The 24966-nt window shown below is 43.3% G+C and overlaps 1 protein-coding gene across 2 annotated transcripts in view; it reads right to left on the bottom strand.

The window, feature by feature from the left end:
- Positions 1–24966, bottom strand: part of cep131 (centrosomal protein 131) — a 43591-nt gene that overhangs the window by 8630 nt on the left and 9995 nt on the right. The window contains exons 4-22 of one of the 2 annotated variants that reach the window (XM_064933705.1): positions 23346–23457; positions 22830–22963; positions 18265–18369; positions 17848–18030; positions 17389–17512; positions 10823–10933; positions 8610–8844; positions 8327–8427; positions 7947–8126; positions 7385–7576; positions 6902–7036; positions 6509–6634; positions 6267–6383; positions 5912–5941; positions 5208–5310; positions 4698–4899; positions 2913–3020; positions 2194–2311; positions 435–509 (exon numbers count right to left, since the gene is read on the bottom strand). In XM_064933705.1, the coding sequence (XP_064789777.1) occupies positions 435–509; positions 2194–2311; positions 2913–3020; positions 4698–4899; positions 5208–5310; positions 5912–5941; positions 6267–6383; positions 6509–6634; positions 6902–7036; positions 7385–7576; positions 7947–8126; positions 8327–8427; positions 8610–8844; positions 10823–10933; positions 17389–17512; positions 17848–18030; positions 18265–18369; positions 22830–22963; positions 23346–23457 (2491 nt within the window). The remainder of the gene's footprint in view (positions 1–434; positions 510–2193; positions 2312–2912; positions 3021–4697; positions 4900–5207; positions 5311–5911; positions 5942–6266; positions 6384–6508; positions 6635–6901; positions 7037–7384; positions 7577–7946; positions 8127–8326; positions 8428–8609; positions 8845–10822; positions 10934–17388; positions 17513–17847; positions 18031–18264; positions 18370–22829; positions 22964–23345; positions 23458–24966) is intronic. The other variant, XM_064933706.1, reaches the window with a different exon arrangement.

The following is a 24966-nucleotide window of genomic DNA, read 5'->3' as shown; positions in this document are numbered from 1 at the left end:
CATTTCCTTCATTCTTTAGACATGTCTAAAATAAATAATGGATTTATTGTGATGGATTAAGACTAAAACGTAGATGTCTGCATCAGTAGTTTGTAGGCTATGCAAGTAAGCCAGGAGATGCTAAATGTGTTTATGTTAATTAATGGCCAATTACCGTTAGACCGGCAGTTATTTGTTTGACAATCACCGGCTGCCAAAATTTCATGACCGCCACAGCCCTATTATGGACATAACCTGGGTTTAACAGCTTGGGCTGTTAGGACAGTGGCCAAGTTGGCCAATGTAGTGCTGAGTGTGTAGTGGTCTGCCACACTGCACCATAGCAGTGCTAGGAGAGAGGGAGTGCATTTAGCTAGAGTGCTTAACAAGCAAGCAGGGAGGGAGAGGGGACAAACACACAGACATGGACAAAGTGTTCATGCATGCACACACACCTCCTTCTTCATGTAGTTCTCCTCCCAGGTCTGTTTCTCGATCTCCAGGCGTTCTCTGAGGGCTTTTAACTCCACCTAGACAGACAAGGAGCAATGTTACTACCAGACTAGACAACAAAACACAACCAGTGTTAGCCAGTCAGTGTCTGTAGGCCAGTCTCTATGGTCCTTTGTAGCTCAGTTGGAAAAGCATGGCGCTTGCAAAGCCAAGATTGTTGGTTTGATTCCCACTGTGCAAAAATACAAGAGGCCACGTGTTTTGAAATTTGTATCATGGCTGTGACGTGGTCAATGATTTTATACAAGGTGTTACAAGCATTAAAAAGCAAGATTCTTTCCCAAACCATAAATGTTTCAACAAAACGTGGCGCTGCATTCACCAACACTGGTTGTCAAATGCAATTTTAGGCGTTCTCTGGTCGTTAGTGCCAATTGCATGTAAAGCAAAACAAAACCAAGCACTGGTTAATAGTTCCAGAACTTTGCAGGTTACTATGGCAAACAAAAATGGTTGCTATGGAGAAATTTCTTAAAGTGCAATCGCAAAACCCATCAAGCGCTATGATGAAACTGGCTCTCATGAGGACCGCCAAAGGAAAGGAAGACCCAGAGTTACCTCTGCTGCAGAGCACAAGTTAATTTGAGAGTTACCAGGCTCAGAAATTGCAGCCCAAATAAATGCTTCAGAGTTCAAGTAACAGACATCTCAACATGAACTGTTCAGAGGAGACTGCGTGAATCAGGCCTTCATGGTCGAATTAGTAGGTGAACGGGTGACCTCCGCATGTGTGGTTCCCACCTTGAAGCATGGAGGAGGAGGTGTGATGGTGCTTTGCTGGTGACACTGTGTGATTTATTTTATCCCATCTGGTTTGCGCTTAGTGGGACTATCATTTGTTTTTCAACAGGACAATGACCCAACACTCCTCCAGGCTATGTAAGGGCTATTTGACCAACAAGGACAGTGATGGAGTGCTGCATCAGATGATCTGGTCTCCACAATCACCTGACCTCAACCTAATTGAGAGAGTTTGGGATGAGTTGGCTGCAAAGTGAAGGAAAAGCAGCCAACAATTGCTCAGAATGTGGGAACTCCTTCAAGACTGTTGGAAAAGCATTCCAGATGAAGCTGGTTGAGATAATGCCAAGAGTTTGCAAAGATGTCATTAAGACAAAGGGTGGCTACTTTGAAGAAACTCAAATATATTTTGTTTTGTTTAACACTTTTTTGCTTACTACATGATTCCATATGTGTTATTTGATCCTGTTGATATCTTCACTATTCTTCTACAATATAGAAAATAGTAAAAATAAAGAAAAACCCTTGAATGAGTAGGTGTGTCCAAACTTTTGACTGGTACTGTATGCATACAGTAGATCTATAAAAGTCGTGATTTCGACTCGCTGAGAAAAGCTGCCTGTCTGTCTCGTCCCAACTCGCTCATTACTATAGGACACAGTAGAGATCGAAATTCAATATTCCAACAATGTAGCAAATGTCGGAAATAATGTCTAGATGCTTTTTACAGTCGAGATCAAGTTTATAAATTGCATGGCTGGGCAGTAGATCTGTAAAAATAGTATTAGTTGTAGTAGTGCATTGCTAGGTAACAACGACACTTTTTATCACTGTACTGGCTCTGTGTATGTTGTCTAGTATATAAATGGGCAGGATAGGCTCTAACAATGGGAATTACAAACCACCTGTTGTATAATAATTTATATTATTATTGTGGTTCGGACAGGTACTGTCCATTACCTGATGCCTCCTCTCCTGCTCCTCTCTGCTCTTCTCCAGCTCTTCTCTCAGAGCTCTCCCTGCCAGGGAGCTGTTATCCTCCAGTTGCTTCCTCAGGTCCTCCAGCTCAGCACGCTGCCTGCAGGGCAGTGATAGAGGATATTAACTTTAGAGATGCTCCACTGATACTTGACTTGCACACATCAAATAGTAGGCATTACATTACTAGTAATCTCTCGTGGACAGATAACATAGGATGGTATCGTAGCGTCTGTCAACAGAATGCGGCATGTGACGACTAACGAGGAACTTTGTCTCGGTACGCAGATGTTTGTCACTGATCATTTGGACAAATCACGATTTAGTAGGTGTTCCCATCTTTGAGTTTGTCCCATACTTTCCATTTAGGGGGCGGTGGAGACTTTGGTAGTATCGTTTCTCATAAATCTGCCCCAGAACCTAAATCGAGCATTTGGCGGAATTACGTAAGATTTAACATCTGGATTTTTGAGATTACATTACTACACACAATCATCACATGATAAGTATTGTATGATTAACCTAAGTACTGTATGATTCTAATGTACTAGATGCTGTACAGTAAAGTCAAATCTAGGCCATGTCATCAGTCTAATTGTACACACCAGTGTCCCCAGCGACCGAAGTGTTAGGTCTAGACATATAGAGATGACAACATTGGGTGTCAGCCTCTATCTTATCTATATGACCTTTGACATCACCTGGCGGCCAGCTGGTTGAGTCTCTCCTTCTCCTCAGACACCTCCTTGTAGAGTCTCCTCCTCTGCTGCTGTAAAGACATCTCCTCCTCCGCGAGCTGCTTCTCATACCTGACCGGGAACACACGCAAAACATCTGTGGCCTAGTGTGGTCTACTCTAGCGGTCTAGGCTGCTGCCTCCGGTGCACTATACAGCTACAGCATGGGTTAGAATCCATCCCACTGCTAATACTTCAATACAGCACACTCTACATCCTATCACCACTATCTCTCTGTCCAATAAAGATACAAAGACATCTCTAACCCTAACCCTCTGCTTCTCAAAACTGACAGGAATACACATACAGTGCATTTGGAAAGTATTCAGACTCCTTGACTTTTTATTTTATTTAACTATGCACATCAGTTAATAACCTCTTACATCTATGGGGGCGCTATTTCATTATTGGATAAAAAACGTGCCCGTTTTAAGCGCAATATTTTGTCACAAAAAGATGCTCGACTATGCATATAATTGACAGCTTTGGAAAGAAAACACTGACGTTTCCAAAACTGCAAAGATATTGTCTGTGAGTGCCCCAGAACTGATGCTACAGGCGAAACCAAGATGAAACTTCAAACAGGAAATGAGCAGGATTTTTGAGGCTCTGTTTTTCCAAGCGATTCAGAGGAGAAAGTAGACATCCACAAACGATATATCAATGAAGAGATATGTGAAAAACACCTTGAGGATTGATTCTAAACAGCGTTTGCCGTGTTCCAGTCGATATTATGGAGTTAATTCGGAAAACAGTTCGCCGTTTTGATGACTGAATTCTCGTTTTGTTTTGGTACCCAAACGTGATGTACAAAACGGAGCGATTTCTCCTACACAAAGAATCTTTCAGGAAAAACTGAACATTTGCTATGTAACTGAGAGTCTCCTCATTGAAAACATCCAAAGTTCTTCAAAGGTAAATGATTTTACTTGAATCCTTTTCTGTTTTTTTGTGCAAATGTTGCCCGCTAAATGCTACGCTAGCTATCAATACTCTTACACAAATGCATGTTTTGCTATGGTTCAAAAGCATATTTTGAAAATCTGAGATGACAGTGTTGTTAAGAAAAGGCTAAGCTTGAGAGCTAGCACATTCATTTCATTTCATTTGCGATTTTCATAAATAGTTAACGTTACGTTATGCTAATGAGCTTGAGGCTATAACTGGATACAGGTTTTTTTCATAGCCAAACGTGAACAAAACGGAGCGATTTGTCCTACACAAATAATATTTTTTGAAAAACTGAACATTTGCTATCTAACAGAGTCTCCTCATTGAAAACATCTGAAGTTCTTCAAAGGTAAATGATTTTATTTGAATGGTTTTCTTGTTTTTGTGAAAATGTTGCTGGCTGAATTCTAGGCTTATAGCTATGCTAGCTATCAATACTCTTACACAAATGCTTGTTTAGCTATGGTTGAAAAGCATATTTAGAAAATCTGAGATGACAGTGTTGTTAACAAAAGTCTAAGCTTGAGAGCAAATATATTTATTTCATTTCATTTGCGATTTTCATGAATAGTTAACGTTGCCTTATGCTAATGAGCTTGAGGCTATAAATAGGATCCCGGATCCGGGATTGCTCGACATTGGTTAAGTATCTACATTGGACGTGTGGTGATACATTACATATAAACCTACTTCCTGTCCATTATTTGGGGTTTCATGTCTTGCCTTTTCACTGCCAGTGTTATCGTAATGTGAATGTGTGTGAGCTCACGTGCGTGCATATATGGTGTGCATACAAACCTCTGCTTGGCCAGTTCCCTCTCTCTCTGACACTGCTCGTCCCGGTCTCTCTCCAGATGTTGTCGTAGCTCTTCAGTCTGGCCAACATAGCGTTGGGCTGCCCTCTCGTCTGCTTGCAGCAGCTCAGCCTCATGAAGGACCCGCAGCTTTTTCAGCTCTTGCTTGTGTTTACAGATCAGCTTCTGGATCTCTGGCTCCAGACCTGGCACAAAGCGAAGAGGAAGAACAAGAACAAGAACGAAAAGTACAAGGGAGAGAGGAGAGAAACATTGGTTAACACAGAAATAATCACAGCAGAATTGTTACACTGCAAACAAAGTAATTATTGTAATTGTGAAGAGATAAACATTTGAGCTCTACACATGTACTTCTCAGAAGCGAAATTAAGTTGACCCTAGACACTGAACTTGGGTATTTTTCTCCCTAATAGGATTTAGTGGAGGTTAGCGTAGGGTAAGCAGATCCTAGATCCTGCCTTCGAGGCAGCTTCAAATGAGGCCGCCCTCTCACCTTTTACAGTGATCTCTTTTATCTTCTTGGTCTTCTCGTCGATCCACTTCTCCCTGCGGACCTTCTCTGTGGCACTCATTAACTCTTTCAGCTTCTTGATCTCCTGAGGATGAAGAGGGGCAGGTTAGAGGTTTGGGTTGAATGTCAAAAGGTCAATCTTCCTTTGGAAAGAAGTTACTACAGTGACTGGGAGGGACACGGTAGCGACACCATGTCTGTCACATCTTCCATGACAAAAGGTGCCTCAAAGAAACATCAAGGGTAATTTCTGTAGGCAAAAGATTAGGCTACATCCCATGTGACCAAGAATAGATGAGAGTGTAGTGATCATAGACATACATATATTCATATTAAAATGTTTATATACATCATTGGTATTGATATGCAAACAGGAATGGTTTGTGAGGCTACATTCCACATGAGGGAAATGGTATGAAAGAATAGGGTTTAAGTGTTTTAATGGGTGAAGACAGACAGACAGACAAGGGCTGAGAGAACACATGGTGTAAGGTTAGTCAGCTGCCTAGGACAGGGGTTTAAAAACTGTTACAACACCAAGTCTACAGACAGACAGAGGCAGACTGTACCGGAATAAACTCACATGCATATATAGAGTCCTGACAGGAGAAAGGACAAATGAACAAAATGAATGAAAGAAAGAAGAGCAAGACGGGAGTGATGAGTGGGTTAGGGAAAAAGGTTACCTCGCACAAGGGACCCAGAATTTGCCACACCTAGAGCCAGAGGAAAATGAGAAACAGACAGGACAGAGGAGGAAAGGAGGAGGAAAGAGAAAAAAAACAGACTGATTAAAAAGCAACAATAGCAGAAGCAAGCAAAGCAGGCAAACACATAATGGAAAGGCAACAAGACATAAGCAGAGAGAAGTCGCTAGCAGCAGAAGAGACTGTTAAACCACAAACACAGATAAAACACAAATACTGATCTCCTCTGCCTCCTCTAAGCCATAGTGGTGGATGGCTCAAGTCTGCATCTGAGTGGCCAGGACAGAGGATGGCAGATGTCAGTACTGTAAGAAGTGTGTGTGTCACCCCTTACCAGTTCATGCTGCTCCTGCATCTGGCCGATCTTCTTAGTGTATTTCTGATCCACTAGTTTGAGCTCTCCCACCACTCCCTCACAACGCTCACTCAGAGCCTTCTTATCGTCTATTAGCTGCACAAACAGAGAGAAAATAGAGTCATATGAGAGAGAGGCGCTAACGACATTTCAGTTCAAAGGAGAAAGTGATGGCGTAGCCTTGGATTTTGGATAAGAGTAAGGGGGTCGTGTGTGTGTACCTGGTCTATAAAGGTGAGGTGTCTCTGGATGGTGGCTTCATACTGCTCCTTCTGCAGAGTGAAGTTCCTGCTCAATTCCTTCTCTGTCTCCTTCACATGCCTCACTGTCAACTCCCTCTGCTGGGTCTGGGACAGAGAGAGAGGGGTGGAGAATGGGAGAGAGAGACAGATGGGACAGCTTAGCATGTGAACACTATAGACCAGGGATAGGCAACAGGTGGCCTAGCGATTCAATTTGGCCACCCAAAGTTGTCTTAGTAACAACAAATTGAGATGGTGTAAAGCTATGACATCTTTAATTAATAAGTGTTCCCCTGTGAAAAATAAAACATCACATATGGCTGTGAGATGGATCTTGTGATGGAATACAGTGAATGTTATTCACGTTCTCACCAGAGCGGTCTGCAGCATGTTGACAGTGCGCCTCTTCTCCTCCAGCTCCAACTTCAGTCTCATCATGGAGCCAGTGACCTCAGCAGCCGTGGCCGAGGCCTGCTCTATTCCCGCAAGATCCTCTTCTGACAACATCTAGAGACAGACAGAGGCAGAGCTCACACACTGCAACACACACCGTCCAACTCACTAACATCTAACTATTTTAGCAACACCTGATTGCAATCACCCTTTCAGCTCAAGATCTAACCTAAAACATTATCTACCTAACCCTATATGGTGGGGTAAATTAAATGCTCAAGTCACATCTCTAGATTGGAGAGGTGTGTATAATAAAAGTCACATCGGAAGAACTAAATACCCCTCATTATCAGCATTGAGAGGTTGTTGGTCTAGGTCAGAAATGAAGGCAAGCCCAGCACTCGCAAACCCTTATTTTATTAACAATGTCTGGACAATGGCTTTGAGCGAATCTCCCCTCACCTCTTTGTGTGACCCTGAGGTAACAGATCGAGGTCTCTCCTGTTCAGACTTCTCCATCTCATCCAGGAAGCTCATGATGCTCTGTAGTTTGGCCTCAGAGAGGAGAGCGCCCCCGTCTGGCAGCACAGGGGTATGGACCAGCTGACCATGACGCTCCAGGTTATCAGTGGTCAGGGAGTTAGAGTCTCCATCCTGATAGAATATTAATAATACAAACATGTTATCAGTGGTCACGGAGGGAAAGGGATAGAATGTGAGAGAAGGGAGAGCAGGGAGAGAATGTATGTGACGACTTGGGTTTGCACCACTGGGGTCTCCTGTACATCCCAAGACTGTGTTAGCTCATTAAAAAATGAAAGGCATCAAGTTGACATCAAGTAGTTTAAATCTATTGCATTACAAGGCATTGCCAAGAGCTGAGGTGAATCAAGGTGTGAAACAGAACTGGATAGATAAAAGCGATATGGTTAGAAACCAGATACAAGTAGCTTCAGATCTGCTGAAGAGAGTGAACAAGGGCAGAGGGAAGGGTACAACTTTGTGGAATGTAGTGCAGCCTTACCTCATCTATCCAGGAGTACTTCTCCTTGTGGTAGCTCTTGGGTTCAGACAGCCTCTCTGGTTCTTCCTCTAGGAGCTTCAGAGTGTCCAGCAGGTCGTTCAGGGTGGTCTTAGACTGGGCTCTGCTCGATGGCGCCCCCTGGCGCTGGTCCTCCACACTCACTGACCGCTGCAGAATCTCCTGTTAGACAGAGAAGAACAAATACAGCGCCAGGACATGAATGATATTAAATCAGCCTGTATGCACTGGTTTTGTATACAATATACAGATCAGTAAGTCAGGTTTAAGAACGAGACAATGCATAAACAAATGGGAATATTCCAAAGATCAGATCTCATACTGTTATGGTAAATTTAGAGCTTGAATCAATGGTTTGTTACCTGAGAGCATTGAGAGTCTCTGCGATTGGACAGTGCAGGGGACAGCGGTCTCAAGTTGGTGACGTCATCCAGGTCAGTCACAATGTTCACATTGTTAGAGTCTGCAGACAAAGGAAAAACATGAGGGCAACATCTATATGCAACTATATGTGCTTACAGGACAGGGTATTTTAGCTGGCAATGGAGAAAGGAAATGCACACTGCACACTAATTTACATTACATCCATGACTGCACTAGGCTTGACAGGGAAAGTTGCCATTAGAGGCTCAGGGAGAGACTGACCTGTGTTCTGGGCCTTGACGTCAGAGCCAGTGGGGGAAATAGGGTTCTTGTTGCAGGGGGATGTGGGGCTCTTGTTGCTGGGGGAGGAGGTGGTGGTCTTGTTGCTGGGGGAGGAGGTGGTGGTCTTAGTCGGTTTCTTATGGCCCACCTTGCCACTGTGTCTCAGGGTCTCCATCTCCTCTTGGGCCAAGGCCTGTATCTCAGCAGCCCTCTGGGCTCTCTTCTGCTGCAGCTCCTACAACACAGCAGGAGGGGGCGACATTAGGCAGGCAGGGTCACAGAGAAAGAGACCAGGGAACTAGGGTGAAGTTGCCCCTCGACGCTGATCTTGTCCCAGTTTAGCATTTTCCCAGTAACGATAAAGGTTAAGGGAAGCGGATCTTAAATCTGTACCTATGGGAAACTTCACCCCGAGCAGAAACTAGCCTTGTTCCAGATCTGTTTGTGTCATTTTGCCAACTCCATGTTACTAATTGTCAAACATTACAAGTAGTTGGCTAGAGAGCAGGAACGGACCGGCACCCAGGCTACATGGGAACTGTCTGCAAGGTTATTTTCCAATCTACTACATTTGTGTCATGAAGACTGAAGCATTTGGCTTTGTGGGGTTAAAGCCTTTGGCATTTGTTGGGATAGGAAAACGTGGAGGGGGGAGCAGGCACTTGATGGGGCATCGTGGATACAACAAAAACCGAAGGAGTGGCATTTGTTGGGGTTGGGGAACATTTGGGGTTGAAAAGTAAGTGTCTGAAAGACAGGTGTAGTTGAGGGTAGAGGTCGACCGATTAATCGGAATGGCCGATTAATTAGGACCGATTTCAAATTTTCATAACAATCATAAAATACCTATCGGTATTTCTGGGCACCGATTTGCCAATTTTCTTTTTTACACCTTTATTTAATCTTTATTTAACTAGGCAAGTCAGTTAAGAACACATTCTTGTTTTCAATGATGGCCTAGGAACGTTGGGTTAACTGCCTCGTTCAGGGGGAGAAAGACAGATTTTCACCTTATTGGTTCCCCCGAGCTGACAATCTTGCAACCTTACAGTTAACTAGTCCAACGCAATAACGTTGCACTCCACAAGGAGACTGCCTGTTACACAAATGCATTAAACTTATCTTATAAAAAACAATCAATCATAATCACTAGTTAACTACACATGGTTGATGATATTACTACATATTATCTAGCGTGTCCTATGTTGCATATTATCTGACTGAGCATACAAGTATCTAAGTATCTGACTGAGCGGTGGTAGGCAGAAGCAGGCGCGTAAACACCCATTCAAACAGTACTTTCGTGCGTTTTGCCAGCAGCTCTTCGTTGTACGTCAAGCATTGCGCTGTGTATGACTTCAAACCTATCAACTCCCAAGATGAGGCTGGTGTGACCGAAGTGAAATGGCTGGCTAGTTAGCGCGCGCTAATAGCGTTTCAAACTTTACTCGCTCTGAGCCTTGGGGTGGTTGTTCCCTTGCTCCGCATGGGTAACGCTGCTTCAATGTGGTGGCTGTTGTCGTTGTGTTCATGGTTCGAGCCCAGGGAGGAGCGAGGAGAGGGACGGAAGCTATACAGTTACACTGGCAACATTAAAGTGCCTATAAGAACATCCAACAGTCAAAGATGAATGAAATACAAATGGTATAGAGGGAAATAGTCCTATAATAACTACAACCTAAAACTTCTTACCTGGGAATATTGAAGACTCATGTTAAAAGGAACCACCAGCTTTCATAGGTTTTCATGTTCTGAGCAAGGAACTGAAACGTTAGCTTTCTTACATAGCACATATTGCACTTTACGTTCTTCTCCAACACTGTTCTTGCATTATTTAAACCAAATTGAACATGTTTCATTAACTACTTGAGGCTAAATTGATTTTATTGATGATTTATATTAAGTTAAAATAAGTGTTCATTCAGTATTGTTGTAATTGTCATTATTACATTTTTGAAAATTATTTAAAATCGGTAGTTTAATCGGTATCGGCTTTTTTGGTCCTCCAATAATCGGTATCGAAAAATCATAATCGGTCGACCTCTAGTTGAGGGAGTGGGATCTAACAAAGAAGAGACCACTGTGTTATGCCTCAGGTACAATAAGAGAGGTTTACTGTAGGACGTTCAGCTATAGTTCAACTATACATTCAGAAATAATTTAGTCATCCTGTATACCTTCGCTGAGGCTGTGTAAATATTCCTCTATAATACCTGAATGGCTGCGACGCGGGCAAGACGAGCCTTCTCCTCACGAATCCTTTTCCGGTCCTCCTCCTTCTTCTGCACCTCTGGAGACTTCTCCTCTGCTCTCTGTTCTCGTTCCTTCACACGGTAAACACAAGAAGGTTTTGGGTTCAATTCCCACAGGGATTATATGCAGTGCTTTCAGAAAGTATTCACACCCCTTTCATTTTTTTCCAAATGTTGTGTTACAGCCTGAATTAAATATCTATTAAATTGAGATTGTGTCACTGAACTACACACAATACCCCATAATGTCAGTGTGGAGTTTTGTTCGTAGAACATTTTAGAAAAAACATTAAAGCTGAAACGCTTTGAGTCAATAAGTATTCAACCCCTTTGTTATGACAAGCCTAAATAAGTTGAGGACTAAAAATATGCTTAACAAATCACATAATAATTTGCATGGACTCATTCCGTGTTCAATAACAGAGGATGACATGATTTTTAGTAACTACCGTGTGTCTACCCCACAACTACATTTATCTGTAAGGTCCCTCAGTCGAAAATTTCAAGCACTGTTTGGTAGAAGTGTATAAAAAAATATTTTAAAAAAAGAAGCAGACTCTAAAATATCTCTTTGAGCATGGTGAAGTTATTAATTAGGCTTTGAATGGTGTATCAATACATCCAGTCACTACAACGATACTCAGTTGCCGGAGAGGAAGGAAACTGCTCAGGGGTTTTCACCATGAGGCCAATGGTGACTTTAAACAGTTAGAGTTTAATGGCTGTGATAGGAGAAAAATGATGGAACAACATTGTAGTCACTCCACAATACTAACCTAAATGAGAGTGAAAAGAAAAGAAGCCTGTACAGAATAAAAATATTTAAAAAAACATGCATCCTGTTTGCAACAAGGCACTTAAATAATCCTGCAAAAATAATTGGCTTACAAATGTAGAACTAGAACTATGAAACAACACATATGGAATCATGTAGTAACCAAAAAAAAGTGTGCCTTGACAGATTTGCACACTCTTGGCATTCTCTCAACCAGCTTCATGGGGTCGTTACCTGAAATGCATTTCAATTAACAGGTGTGCCTTGCTAAAAGTTCATTTGTGGAATTTATTTCCTTCTTAGTGTGTTGGAGCCAATCAGTTGTGTTGTGACAAGGTAGGAGTGGTATACAGAAGATAGCCCTATTTGGTAAAAGACCAAGTCCATATTATGGCAAGAACAGCTCAAATAAGCTAAGAAAAACAGTACATCATTACATTAAAGACATGAAGGTTTAGTCAATTCGGGAAAACTTAAACGTTGAGCGTTTCTTCAAGTGTACTCACAAAAACCATCAAGCGCTATGATTAAATTGATTCTCATGAGGACCACCACAGGAAAGGAAGACCAAGAGTTACCTCTGCTGCAAAGGACAAGTTCATTAGAGTTAACTGCACCTCAGATTGCAGCCCAAATCAATGCTTCACACAGAGAACAAGTTTTAATTTATTTTATCTCACCTTTATTTAGCCAGGTAAGCTAGTTGAGAACAAGTTCTCATTTACAACTGCGACCTGGCCAAGAATAAAGCAAAGCAGTTCGACACATACAACAACACAGAGTTACACATGGATTAAACAAAACATAGTCAATAATACAGTTGAAGAAAATGTATATACAGTGTGTGCAAATGAGGTTAGAAAAGGGAGGTAAGGCAATAAATGGGCCAGGAGAGTTGTATGGCACTGAAGCTCGTCTGGAGGTTAGTTAATACATTGTCCAAAGAAGGGCCAGAAGTACACAGAATGGTGTCGTCTGCGTAGCGGTGGATCAGAGAATCACCAGCTGCAAGAGCAACATCATTGATGTCAACAGAGAAGAGAATTGAACCCTGTCACGAACCGGCTCAAAGCCCGTAACAAAGGGAGACAACGTGGAGATAAGGAGTAACAAAATATATATTTATTAACTAAAGCAACTAAGGAAAATATACAATGGTGTGTGTAATCAGTAGTGTAAGTGAGTGTTTTGCAGGCATGAATGTGATAATGCAGGATGATGAAAGGTGCCAATGCAAACAAACAAAAGGCCACCAAGAACCACAACACAATCTACAAAGGTGTCTGCATGGAGAGAGTCTCTTCCATGAATGTGAAAGAGGTCTATTTATCCTGGGACACACCTGGCCCAGGTGTTTCCCATGTAGCTGACGACCCCCTCCCCAACTCCGCCCCCCGGCATCCTAACAAGGAAACAAGAACAAACACAGAATACGGCAGACAGAGTGGGAGGGTCGTCACATTCCCCCCCATAAAACCGGGGACCAACAAGGACCCCGGAACATACCAGCCTCTGCAGTCCCAAATTGACACAGCCTCTGCGTCCCAAATTGACGAGGGGTTATGTATTCACACCTCCACCTGCACCAACCAACCTCCTCCCCAGACCTCAGCAACCTTTGCGCATAGGAAGCAATATTTAAGAGGAAAGAAAACAAGACCAGGAGGGAACAGACAGGAAAGATAGACGACAACCCCAACCAATGGTCAGTCACGTAACCATTCAGTAACATGGCACAAAAGACCACAACAGCTACAAACTCCAACGAAAAGAACATCAGGGTCCTTAATTTTTACAACTCCCAACGATTCATAGTCACTTCCAACGATTCATAGTCACTTCCAACGATTCATAGTCACTTCCAACGATTCAGAATTTCACTAATTTCAATCATTTAACCTTGTAGTGTACAGCCATCTTCAACAGCTGTTCTTTAGTACATAATTCTAACAGGTCCTCTGATGGAAAGACGAATGAACTTGTGTACATGAGACACCATAGTCATAAGTAAATATTCTTGCTCAACCCCTCTGCTGAGCACATCAGACCACAACCAGAAAAATGACAATCACCCTGAGCACCACAGAAGAGAGATGAGATACGGAGCTTCCCCAAACCTACAATAACTCAACCCTAGTCTTCGTGCAGATTTGCGGTGGGAATTTACGCACTGTAGCCCGTTGGCAAGGAAAAACTCCCCAGCATGCTGACAAATTCCACCAAGCCACGGATGTGCCCCCGAGACAACTGCTCAGTCCACAGACACCACACAAAAATAACAAACATTTAACCATGCCAAACATGTCCAAAAATGAAACACGTCGCTAAGCCTATCAGGGGTAAAGGCTATAGCTCCAGGTAGCAAGTTCCACTACCCTACACAAATCTCCTACCGAGGTACACAGCCGATTTACTCACCTCAGACCGACTTCCCAACAGAAAGCAGAAGAAGAGTTCAGGCTAGGCAGGGCCTGGAAACTAACCATTATCTCTCTCCAACGCAGCACACAAACCAAGCAACAAAAGCAACCAATACTGGGCCTATCAAACTCAAACACAATATGCAAACCAAACACGTACCTCCACGGTCTCCCAAACCAATAGTTCAAAGATCCCGGATGAGCCCCCACTTGTCACGAACCGGCTCAAAGCCCGTAACAAAGGGAGACAACGTGGAGATAAGGAGTAACAAAATATATATTTATTAACTAAAGCAACTAAGGAAAATATACAAATCAAATCAAATTTATTTATATAGCCCTTCGTACATCAGCTGATATCTCAAAGTGCTGTACAGAAACCCAGCCTAAAACCCCAAACAGCAAGCAATGCAGGCGTAGAAGCACGGTGGCTAGGAAAAACTCCCTAGAAAAGGATGGTGTGTGTAATCAGTAGTGTAAGTGAGTGTTTTGCTGGCATGAATGTGATAATGCAGGATGATGAAAGGTGCCAATGCAAACAAACAAAAGGCCACCAAGAACCACAACCCAATCTACAAAGGTGTCTGCATGGAGAGAGTCTCTTCCATGAATGTGGAAGAGGTCTATTTATCCTGGGACACACCTGGCCCAGGTGTTTCCCATGTAGCTGACGACCCTCCCCAACTCCGCCCACCGGCATCCTAACAAGGAAACAAGAACAAACACAGAATACGGCAGACAGAGTGGGAGGGTCGTCACAACCCTGTGGCACCCCCATAGAGACTGCCAGAGGTCCAGACAACAGTCGCTCCGATTTGACACTGAACACTGTCAGAGAAGTAGTTGGTGAACCAGGCGAGGCAGTCATTTGAGAAACCAAGGCTGTTGAGTCTGCAGATAAGAATTATGTGTTTGATAGAGTCTTGGCCAGGTCGATGAATACGGCTAGACAGTAATGTCTCATCGATGGCAGTTATGATATCGTTTAGTACCTTAAGCGTGGCTAAGGTGCACTCATTACCAGCTCGGAAACCAGATTGCATAGCAGAGAAGGTTCAGTGGGATTCGAAATGGTCGGTGATCTGTTTGTTAACTTGGCTTTCGAAGACCTTAGAAAGGTAGGGTATGATAGATATAGGTCTGTAGCAGTTTGGGTCTAGAGTGTCTCCCCCTTTGAAGAGGGGAAGACCGCGGCAGCTTTATAATCGTTGGGAATCTCAGACGATACGAAAGAGAGGTTGAACAGTCTAGTGATAGGGGTTGCAACAATTTCGGCAAATAATTTTAGAATGGGTCCAGATTGTCTAGCCCGGCTGATTTGTAGGGGTCCAGATTTTGCAGCTCTTTCAGAACATCAGCTATCTGGATTTGGGTGAAGGAGAAATGATGGGGGCTTGGGCGGGTTGCTGTGGAGGGTGCCGGGCAGTTGACCGGGGTACGGTTAGCCAGGTGGAAAGCATGGCCAGCCGTAGAGAAATGCTTATTGAAATTCTCAATTATAGTGGATTTAAAATCGGTACTGACAGTGTTTCCTACCCGCAGTGCAGTGGGCAGCTGGGAGAAGGTGCTCTTATTCTCGATGGACTTTATAGTGTCCCAGAACTTTGAGTTTGTACTACAGAATGCAAATTTCTGTTCAAAGCTTTCCTAACTGCCTGTGCATATTGGTTCCTAACTTCCCTGAAAAGTTGCATATCACGTGGGCTATTCGAATCTAATGCAGAACGCCACAGGATGTTTTTGTGCTGGTCAAGGGCTGACAGGTCTGGAGTGAACCAAGGGCTATATCGATTCCTGGTTCTAAATTTTTTTGAACAGAGCATGCTTATTTAAGATGGCGAGGAAGGCACTTTTAAAGAATAACCAGGCATCCTCTACTGACGGGATGAGGTCAATGTCATTCCAGAATACCCCGGCCAGGTCGATTAGAAAGGCCTGTTCGCTGAAGTGCTTTAGGGAGCGTTTGCCTGCAGACCCAATTGCGGCTGCTGGCAATGAGGCAGTGATCGCTGAGATCTTGGTTGAAAACAGCAGAGGTGTATTTGGAGGGCGAGTTAGTTAGGATGATATCTATGAGGGTGCCCGTGTTTACAGCTTTGGGGTTGTACCTGGTAGGTTCATTGAAAATTTGTGTGAGATTGAGGGCATCAAGCTTAGATTGTAGGATGGCCGGGGTGTTAAGCATGTCCCAGTTTAGGTCACCTAGCAGCACGAGCTCAGAGGATAGATGGGGGCAATCAATTCACACATGGTGTCCAGGGCACAGCTGGGGGCAGAGGGTGGTCTATTGCAAGCGGCAACGGTGAGAGACTTATTTCTGGAAAGGTGAATTTTTAGAAGTAGAAGCTTGAATTGTTTTGGTTCAGACACATCTCAACATCAACTGTTCAGAGGAAACTGCATGAATCAAGCCTTCATGGTTGAATTGCTGGCAAGAAAATACTGCTAAAGGACACCAACAAGAAGAAGAGACGTGCTTGGGCCAAGAAACACGCGCAATAGACATTAGACAGGTGGAAATCTGTTCTTTGGTCTGATGAGTCTAAATTTCAGATTTTTGGTTCCAACCGCTGTGTCTTTGTGAGACGCAGAGTAGGCGAACGGATGATCTCTGCAAGTGTAGTTCCCACCCTGAAGCATGGAGGAGGAGGTGCGATGGTGCTTTGCTGGCACACTTAACAAGCATGGCTACCACAGCATTCTGCAGCGATACCCCGTCCCATCTGGTTTGCGCTTAGTGGGACTATCATTTGTTTTTCAACAGGACAATGACCCAACACACCTCCAGGCTGTGTAAGGGCTATTTGACCAAGAAGGAGAGAGATGGAGTGCTGCATCAGATGACCTAGCCTCCACAGTCATCTGACCTCCACCCAATTGAGATGGTTTGGGATGAGTTGGACCGCAGAATGAAGGAAAAGCAGTCAACAAGAGCTCAGCATATGTGAGAACTCCTTCCAGAGTGTTGGAAAAGCATTTCAGGTGAAGCTGGTTGAGAGAATGCCAAGAGTGTGCAAAGCTGTCGTCAAGGCAAAGGGTGGCTACTTTGAAGAATCTCAAATATAACATTTATGAACACTTTTTTGGTTACTACATGATTCCATGTGTTATTCCATACAATGTAGAATATAGTAAAAATAAATAAAAACCCTTGAATGAGTAGGTGTGTCCAAACTTTAGACTGGTACTGTATATTATCTTATTAGGACATTCATTCTATGGATGCAGTGCTAGTGACGATGGATTCAGTGGATTAAACCACAATGGCCTAGTTGTATTGTGCGGTGGTGGTCTACTCAGCTAAACAGAGATCAGGCAGACCAGACGTTTACCTTCTTCTTGGTGGTGAGGATGCGTCTGAGGGCAGCCTGGCTGGCATGCTGTGACTGTCTCCTGGTGTGGAGTCTATACCACCGCTGGATGGTCACCGCTGCCTGGTTCACCTGCTGGATGAACCTATAGACAACAACAGAGGTCAAAGGTTAGGACAAGGATGAGCAATATGCTCAATTTTTTTATACCACAAATCAATACAAGGAGCTAGAAGGACAGAGAATGACTTAAAGAATTGTGACTGCATCCCGCTTTTCCCCCAAAAAATGTTGCACTTGCACAAACCATCATGGATTTAAAAGCAAAGGATTGGTGTAAGCTTTGGCTAGAGGGAGTTTCCACCATTGTTCAATCCATGAGAGAGAATGTGCAAGGCCACTACTAAAGACCTTTGCTAGAGAAAACATTACAAAACAAGAGCATTGATTCCCAAGGTGCCTTGCTGAGTGAACTCTGACCTCTCGGCCTCCTCCTCTGTGACCTCTCTCCTGCGGGGCAGGCTGGGGGAGCCTCTGGGGCTACGCTGGCCAGCATTGTTGTTAGATGTAGAGGAGGACGAGGAGAAGTTCTTCTGGGACTTGGTGGTCAGAGAGCTGCTCTCCAGGGGACCCTCGTCATTCACTGTGGCTTTCAGGATGTTACTGAGCACACAGAAAGAGAGAGAGACATGAACATTAACTTAGTATCAATCAAATGTATTTATAAAGACTTTTTACATCAGCAGTTGTCACCAAGTGCTTTCACATACTTCTTATCAATGGTATCAAAACAGCACAAACCTTTGAAGTACTAATACATACAGTATATATATTTACTGTATGCTGAAAAAGACTAAATGATAGACAATGAAATTATTTAAGGTATTATTGACTCACTTGAAGGAGGGTTTCTGGTTGGAGCTCTTGGGGGTGAGGGGTTTGTCAGAGTAGTTGTTATGCAAGATGGTTGTGACAGAGTTCCCCACAGCTCCCTTGTTGCTCCTAAAATATCCGGGGCAAAATGTCACTGCACACCCTTAGAGGCATGTAAAATGACAAACTATAGCCAAAATTACTATATTTTATACAAGATACTTTTAGTAAAAGTAAGAATTACTTATCTTCATTGTACTGGCAAACTTGATATAAAGAAGTTACATTTTATATAATTATGTGAATATTACAAATCTGAGTCTAATCGGAGTCTTGAGAAGAAAAAAAATACAACAATAATGATTGTCATCACCTATACCAATCAAAACACCTCTTCTGGGTATTTTATATATATATATATATTTTTTTTTATATTTTTTTTTTATACACCAAATACAAAACATACAGAGGCACACAAGCGACTACATCTCCTCTGCCCAGACCCACATACTCACACCCCCATCCCTTGTGCCCGCACTGTTTGCCACATGGCCTGAAACTACACCATTTTGTTTCTCTCCTTAGCCCACGTACTTGAAATATTTCAGTAATAAATCATTCGATTTATCCACTGTATTAATGATGGCAGAATGATTGGTTAATCAATCAATACATTTCTCTAGATGAGAAGACAATCATCCAACCTGTTGGGTATCTCACTACCCCAACATGCCATGTCTTGAAATAAGCAAACAGACCTCTTCTTCATGATGAAAATGTTATATGACGAGACAAATGAGGAATGTTTACGCAGTTCAATAATCAAGAAAGAGGCATCAAGAATATTTAAAATTGGGCCTGATTATAATTTATTTATCAATACAATTTTATTTATGAATTTAAGGTACATCTCACTAACCAACCATTAGCACATCGAATGACAGCTTTGTAAGGGGGGGGGTGTCACTCCATGCCCTCAGTGAGTCAGGAGAGGAGAGAGATGACACATGAGCTTCTCAGTCAGAGCTATCAATATTAACGAAGTACACATTATCATAATAATTCACCTCCAAGTACACATAAGTCTGTTACTGTTGAGATGGTGTGATAAATCAGTCATACAGGTCTTCAGAAACATACCTGTCATATCCATACCAACCAACCAACCAACCATACAGGATTTGAATTGGATTTTTTATCATAAATATTTAAACATCACTAACTGAAAAAAATATTGCATTACTCAAAAAATTGACTTTAGCTTTTTCATTTATTGAAATATCAGTCAATGTTGCAAGAGAGAACTTAAACAGTAAGCTATTTTGGCAATTTAATGAAATTTACTTTTGGGAAAGCTTAAAGCATGGGCTGCCTATGTATTCTAACATCTTCAAATTGCTCATCAGTATTCAGTAAGAATGAAGCACGCCGTGGCATCGGCGTTGCATGTTCTGTTAAGCTGAATTACCATAAACTTAATGTGATTTCTGGCATACTGAGCACCATGGGTGGACACCCTAAATTGGAACGGAAATGGCGCCACACCAAACTGGAAGTCTTCTGACTAGCTTGGAAAGACAGTACCATGCAGTATCGAAGAGCCCTACTGCTGCTCGATCATCCTATTTTTTCAACTTAATTGAGGAAAATAAGAACAATCCGAAATTCCTTTTTGATACTGTCGCAAAGCTAACTAAAAAGCAGCATTCCCCAAGAGAGGATGGCTTTCATTTCAGCAGTAATAAATTCATGAACTTCTTTGAGGAAAAGATCATGATTATTAGAAAGCAAATTACGGACTCCTCTTTAAATCTGCGTATTCCTTCAAAGCTCAGTTGTCCTGAGTCTGCACAACTCTGCCAGGACCTAGGATCAAGAGAGACACGCAAGTGTTTTAGTACTATATCTCTCTTAATAATCATGGCCTCTAAATCTTCAAGCTGCATACTGGACCCTATTCCGACTAAACTACTGAAAGAGCTGTTTCGTGAGCTTGGCCCTCCTATGTTGAACATAATAAACGGCTCTCTATCCACCGGATGTGTACCAAACTCATTAAAAGTGGCAGTAATAAAGCCTGTCTTGAAAAAGCCAAACCTTGACCCAGAAAATATAAAACGCTATCAGCCTATATCGAATCTTCCATTCCTCTCAAAGAATTTTGAAAATGCTGTTGTGCAGCAACTCACTGCCTTCCTGTAGATAAACAATGTATACAAAATGCTTCAGTCTGGTTTTAGACCCCATCATAGCACTGAGACTGCACTTGCGAAGGTGGTAAATTACCTTTTAATTGCATCAGACCGAGGCTCTGCATCTGTCCTCATGCTCCTAGACCTTAGTGCTGCTTTTGATACCATCGATCACCACATTCTTTTGGAGAGATTGGAAACCCAAATTGGTCTACACAGACAAGTTCTGGCCTGGTTTAGATCTTATCTGTCGGAAAGATATCAGTTTGTCTCTGAATGGTTTGTCCTCTCACAAATCAAGTGCAAATTTCGGTGTCCCTTAAGGTTCCGTTTTAGGACCACTATTGTTTTCACTATATATTTTACCTCTTGGATGTCATTCGAAAACACAATGTTAACTTTCACTGCTATGCGGATGACACACAGCTGTACATTTCAATGAAACATGGTGAAGCCCCAAAATTGCCCTCGCTAGAAGCATGCGTTTCAGACATAAGGAAGTGGATGGCTGCAAACTTTCTACTTTTAAACTCGGACAAAAGAGAGATGCTTGTTCTAGGTCCCAAGAAACAAGAGAGAGATCTTCTGTTGAATCTGACAATTAATCTCAATGGTTGTACAGTCATCTCAAATAAAACTGAAGGACCTCGGCGTTACTCTGGACCCTGATCTCTCTTTTGAACATATCAAGACTGTTTCAAGGACAGCTTTTTTTTCCATCTACGTAACATTGCAAAAATCTGAAACTTTGTCCAAAAATGATGCAGAAAAATGTATCCATGCTTTTGTCACTTCTAGGTTAGACTACTGCAATGCTCTACTTTCCGGCTACCCGGATAAAGCCCTAAATAAACTTCAGTTAGTGCTAAATACGGCTGCTAGAATCCTGACTAGAACCCAAAAAATGTATCATATTACTCCAGTGCTAGCCACGTTACACTGGCTTCCTGTCAAGGCAAGGGCTGATTTCAAGGTTTTACTGCTAACCTACAAAGCATTACATGGGCTTGCTCCTACCTATCTCTCTGATTTGGTCCTGCCGTACATACCTACACGTACGCTACGGTCACAAGACGCAGGCCTCCTAATTGTCCCTAGAATTTCTAAGCAAACAGCTGGAGGTAGGGCTTTCTCCTATAGAGCTCCATTTTTATGGAATGGTCTGCCTACCCATGTGAGAGACGCAAACTCGGTCTCAACCTTTAAGTCTTTACTGAAGACTCATCTCTTCAGTGGGTCATATGATTGAGTGTAGTCTGGCCCAGTAGTGTGAAGGTGAACGGAAAGGCTCTGGAGCAACGAACCGCCCTTGCTGTCTCTGCCTGTCCGTTTCCCCTCTTTCTACTGCGATTCTCTGCTTCCAACCCTATTACAGGGACTGAGTCACTGGCTTACTAGGGCTCTTTCATACCGTCCCCAGGAGGGTGTGTCACTTGAGTGGGTTGAGTCACTGATGTGATCTTCCTGTATGGGTTGGCACCTCCCCTTGAGTTGTGCCGTGGCGGAGATCTTTGTGGGCTATACTCAGCCTTTTCTCAGGATGGTAAGTTGGTGGTTGAAGATATCCCTCTAGTGGTGTGGGGGCTGTGCTTTGGCAAAGTGGGTGGGGTTATATTCTTCCTGTTTGGCCCTGTCCGGGGGTGTCATCGGATGGGGCCACAGTGTCTCCTGACCCCTCCTGTCTCAGCCTCCAATATTTATGCTGCAGTAGTTTGTGTGTCGGGGGGCTAGGGTCAGTTTGTTATATCTGGAGTACTTCTCCTGTCCTATCCGGTGTCCTGTGTGAATTTAAGTATGCTCTCTAATTCTCTCTCTCTCTTTTTCTTTCTCGGAGGACCTGAGCCCTAGGACCACGCCTCAGGACTACCTGACATGATGACTCCTTGCTGTCCCCAGTCCACTTGGCCATGCTGCTGCTCCAGTTTCAACTGTTCTGCCTGTGATTATTATTATTTGACCATGCTGGTCATTTATGAACATTTGAACATCTTGGCCATGTTCTGTTATAATCTCCACCCGGCACAGCCAGAAGAGGACTGGCCACCCCACATAGCCTGGTTTCTCTCTAGGTTTCTTCCTAGGTTTTGGCCTTTCTAGGGAGTTTTTCATAGCCACCGTGCTTCTACACCTGCATTGCTTACTGTTTGGGGTTTTAGGCTGGGTTTCTGTACAGCACTTTGAGATATCAGCTGATGTACAAAGGGCTATATAAATAAATTTGACTTGATTAATCAGGTTACGCAACCAATGCATATGCATCTGGGAAATTAAATTAATTAAACCATTGCTGGTCAAATGTCCGGCGTCACATTTTCCTCAAAGAAACCTTGGTGTATGCGCATGTCTGTGTGTGTGTGTGTGTTTGTGTGTGCATGTAAGGCGGGTGAGGCGACCCACCTGTTGTTAGCAGTGAAGTTGGCAGCCAGGGCTACCCCGGTCTCTCTCCTCTTCGGGCCACTGGTGATGGGAGAGTCCACGCTGCCCGTGGAGCGAGAGCTGGTAGGTATAGGGAATGCTCTTGGCTGGTCATCCTGAAACGGGAAAGGAAATGCACAAGTCAGGTTTCTGTGATCCACAACCATTGGATAAAAGTGTAGCAGCATACTTAGGCTATAACGCAATACTGAGTTAGAGGATATAAACTGTTCACAATAACCCCTGCAGCAGGCTATGTGATAGAGGTTACTGTATAGTACTTTATGACCCTGAGAACTGTTGTTGTAAAAAGGGATTTATAATTGATTGATCTGAGTAGATCTACTGTCTCACAATCTGATTTGATTGTGAGACAGTAGATTACAATGGGACAGATGGCAGTAGGATATTAGAGGACGGTGGGACCATAGGGGAGAGTGGGACAGTGGAGGACAGAGTTGGACAGTAGAGGATAGTGAGAGGGGATAGATTAAGTACCAGGATGTTCCAGGTGGTACGGTCCGGGGAGGCCTTACTGAGGCTGGCCAGCTTCCTGCGTCCGTCTGAGCTGCTGTCAAACAATGCAAGGAAGTCTTCTGTCTGGTCCTCACTGGACACACACAAACACATTAATCAATATTATAACATGGAACATAGGCCTATGTGTTGTATAATATTTACATTATAGCGTGTTTGTGTGCAAACCATTTCTAATCAAACGGTGGGACATTCAGTAGGGAGACTACTCCATTGCTTACGGCCTCAGATTTTAACAACCAATCAAATTTAATTTGTCACGTGTGCCGAATACAAAAGGTGTAGACATTACCATGAAATGTTCACTTACAAGTACCCAATTGTCATACTGAGTTAAAGTACAGACATCTTAACCCAGTAAAACAATACTTGAGTAAAAGTAAATCATTTCAAATTCCATAAATTAAGCAAAACAGACGGCACCATTCTCTGGAGGCGAAGGTCGAGTGATCCGCCAAACCTTCTTAACACCCATCTGCTTAACCAGGAAGCCAGCCGCACCAATGTGGCCGCCACAAGGAGTAGCTAGAGCGGATGAGCCAAGTAAAGACCCTCCGGCCAAACCCTCTGCTAACTCGGACAACGTTGGGCCAATTGTGCGCAGCCCTATGGGACTCCCGATCACAGCCGGTTGTGATACAGCCTGGGAACGAACCAGGGTCTGCAGTGATGCCTCTAGCACTGCGATACAGTGCCTTAGACCGCTGCACCACTCGGGAACCCCTCTTGTATTTGTTTTTATTTATGGAGAGCCAGGGGCACAGTCAGAGAAGACTTACAAACGAAGCATGCGTGTTTAGTGAGTCCGCCTGATCAGAGGCAGTAGGTATGACCGGGGTTGTTCTCTGCCTAACAATTGACAATGTTCCTGTCCTGCTAAGCGTTCAAAATGCTTAGCAGGACATTGTCAATTGTTAGGCAGAGAACAACCCTGGTCATACCAACTGCCTCTGATCAGGCAGACTCAAGAGTACTTTTGGGTGTCAGGGAAAATGTATGGAGTAAAAAGTACATTATTTGTACATTATGTAGATACGTAAAAGTTGTAAAAAAAAATAAATAGTAAAGTACAGACACACCAAGAAACTACTTAAGTAGTCTAAAGTATTTTCCCATGGGAGTCTGGGTGTGCGCGTGCGTATGGGAGTCTGTGTGTGTATGGGAGTGTGCGTTCGTGTGTGTGTGAGTGTGTGTGCACGTGTGTGTGTGAGTGTGACTGCATGGAAGTATGTGTGTATGGGAGTGTATGGGAGTCTGTGTGTGTGTGCATGGGAGAGTGTGTGTGTGTGCATGGGAGAGTGTGTGTGTGTGCATGGGAGAGTGTGTGTGTGTGTGTATGGGAGTATGTGTGTATGGGAGAGTGTGTATGGGACTGTGTGTGTGTGTGTGTGTGTGTGTGTATGGGAGTGTGTGTGTGTGTGTGTGTGTGTGTGTGTATGAGTATGTGGGAGTGTGTGTATGGGTGTGTGTATGCGCATGGGAGTCTGTGTGTGTGCGTGTGTGTGGGAGTGTGTGTGCACGTGTGTGTGTGTGAGTGTGACTGCATGGAAGTATGTGTGCATGGGAGTCTGTGTGTGTGTGC

The sequence above is a fragment of the Oncorhynchus masou genome, chromosome 24 (genome assembly GCF_036934945.1).
Source record: "Oncorhynchus masou masou isolate Uvic2021 chromosome 24, UVic_Omas_1.1, whole genome shotgun sequence".
NCBI classification, from domain to species: Eukaryota; Metazoa; Chordata; class Actinopteri; order Salmoniformes; family Salmonidae; genus Oncorhynchus; species Oncorhynchus masou.
The sequence above is the reverse complement of the archived record's forward strand: the minus strand, read 5'-3'. Positions and strand labels throughout refer to the sequence as shown.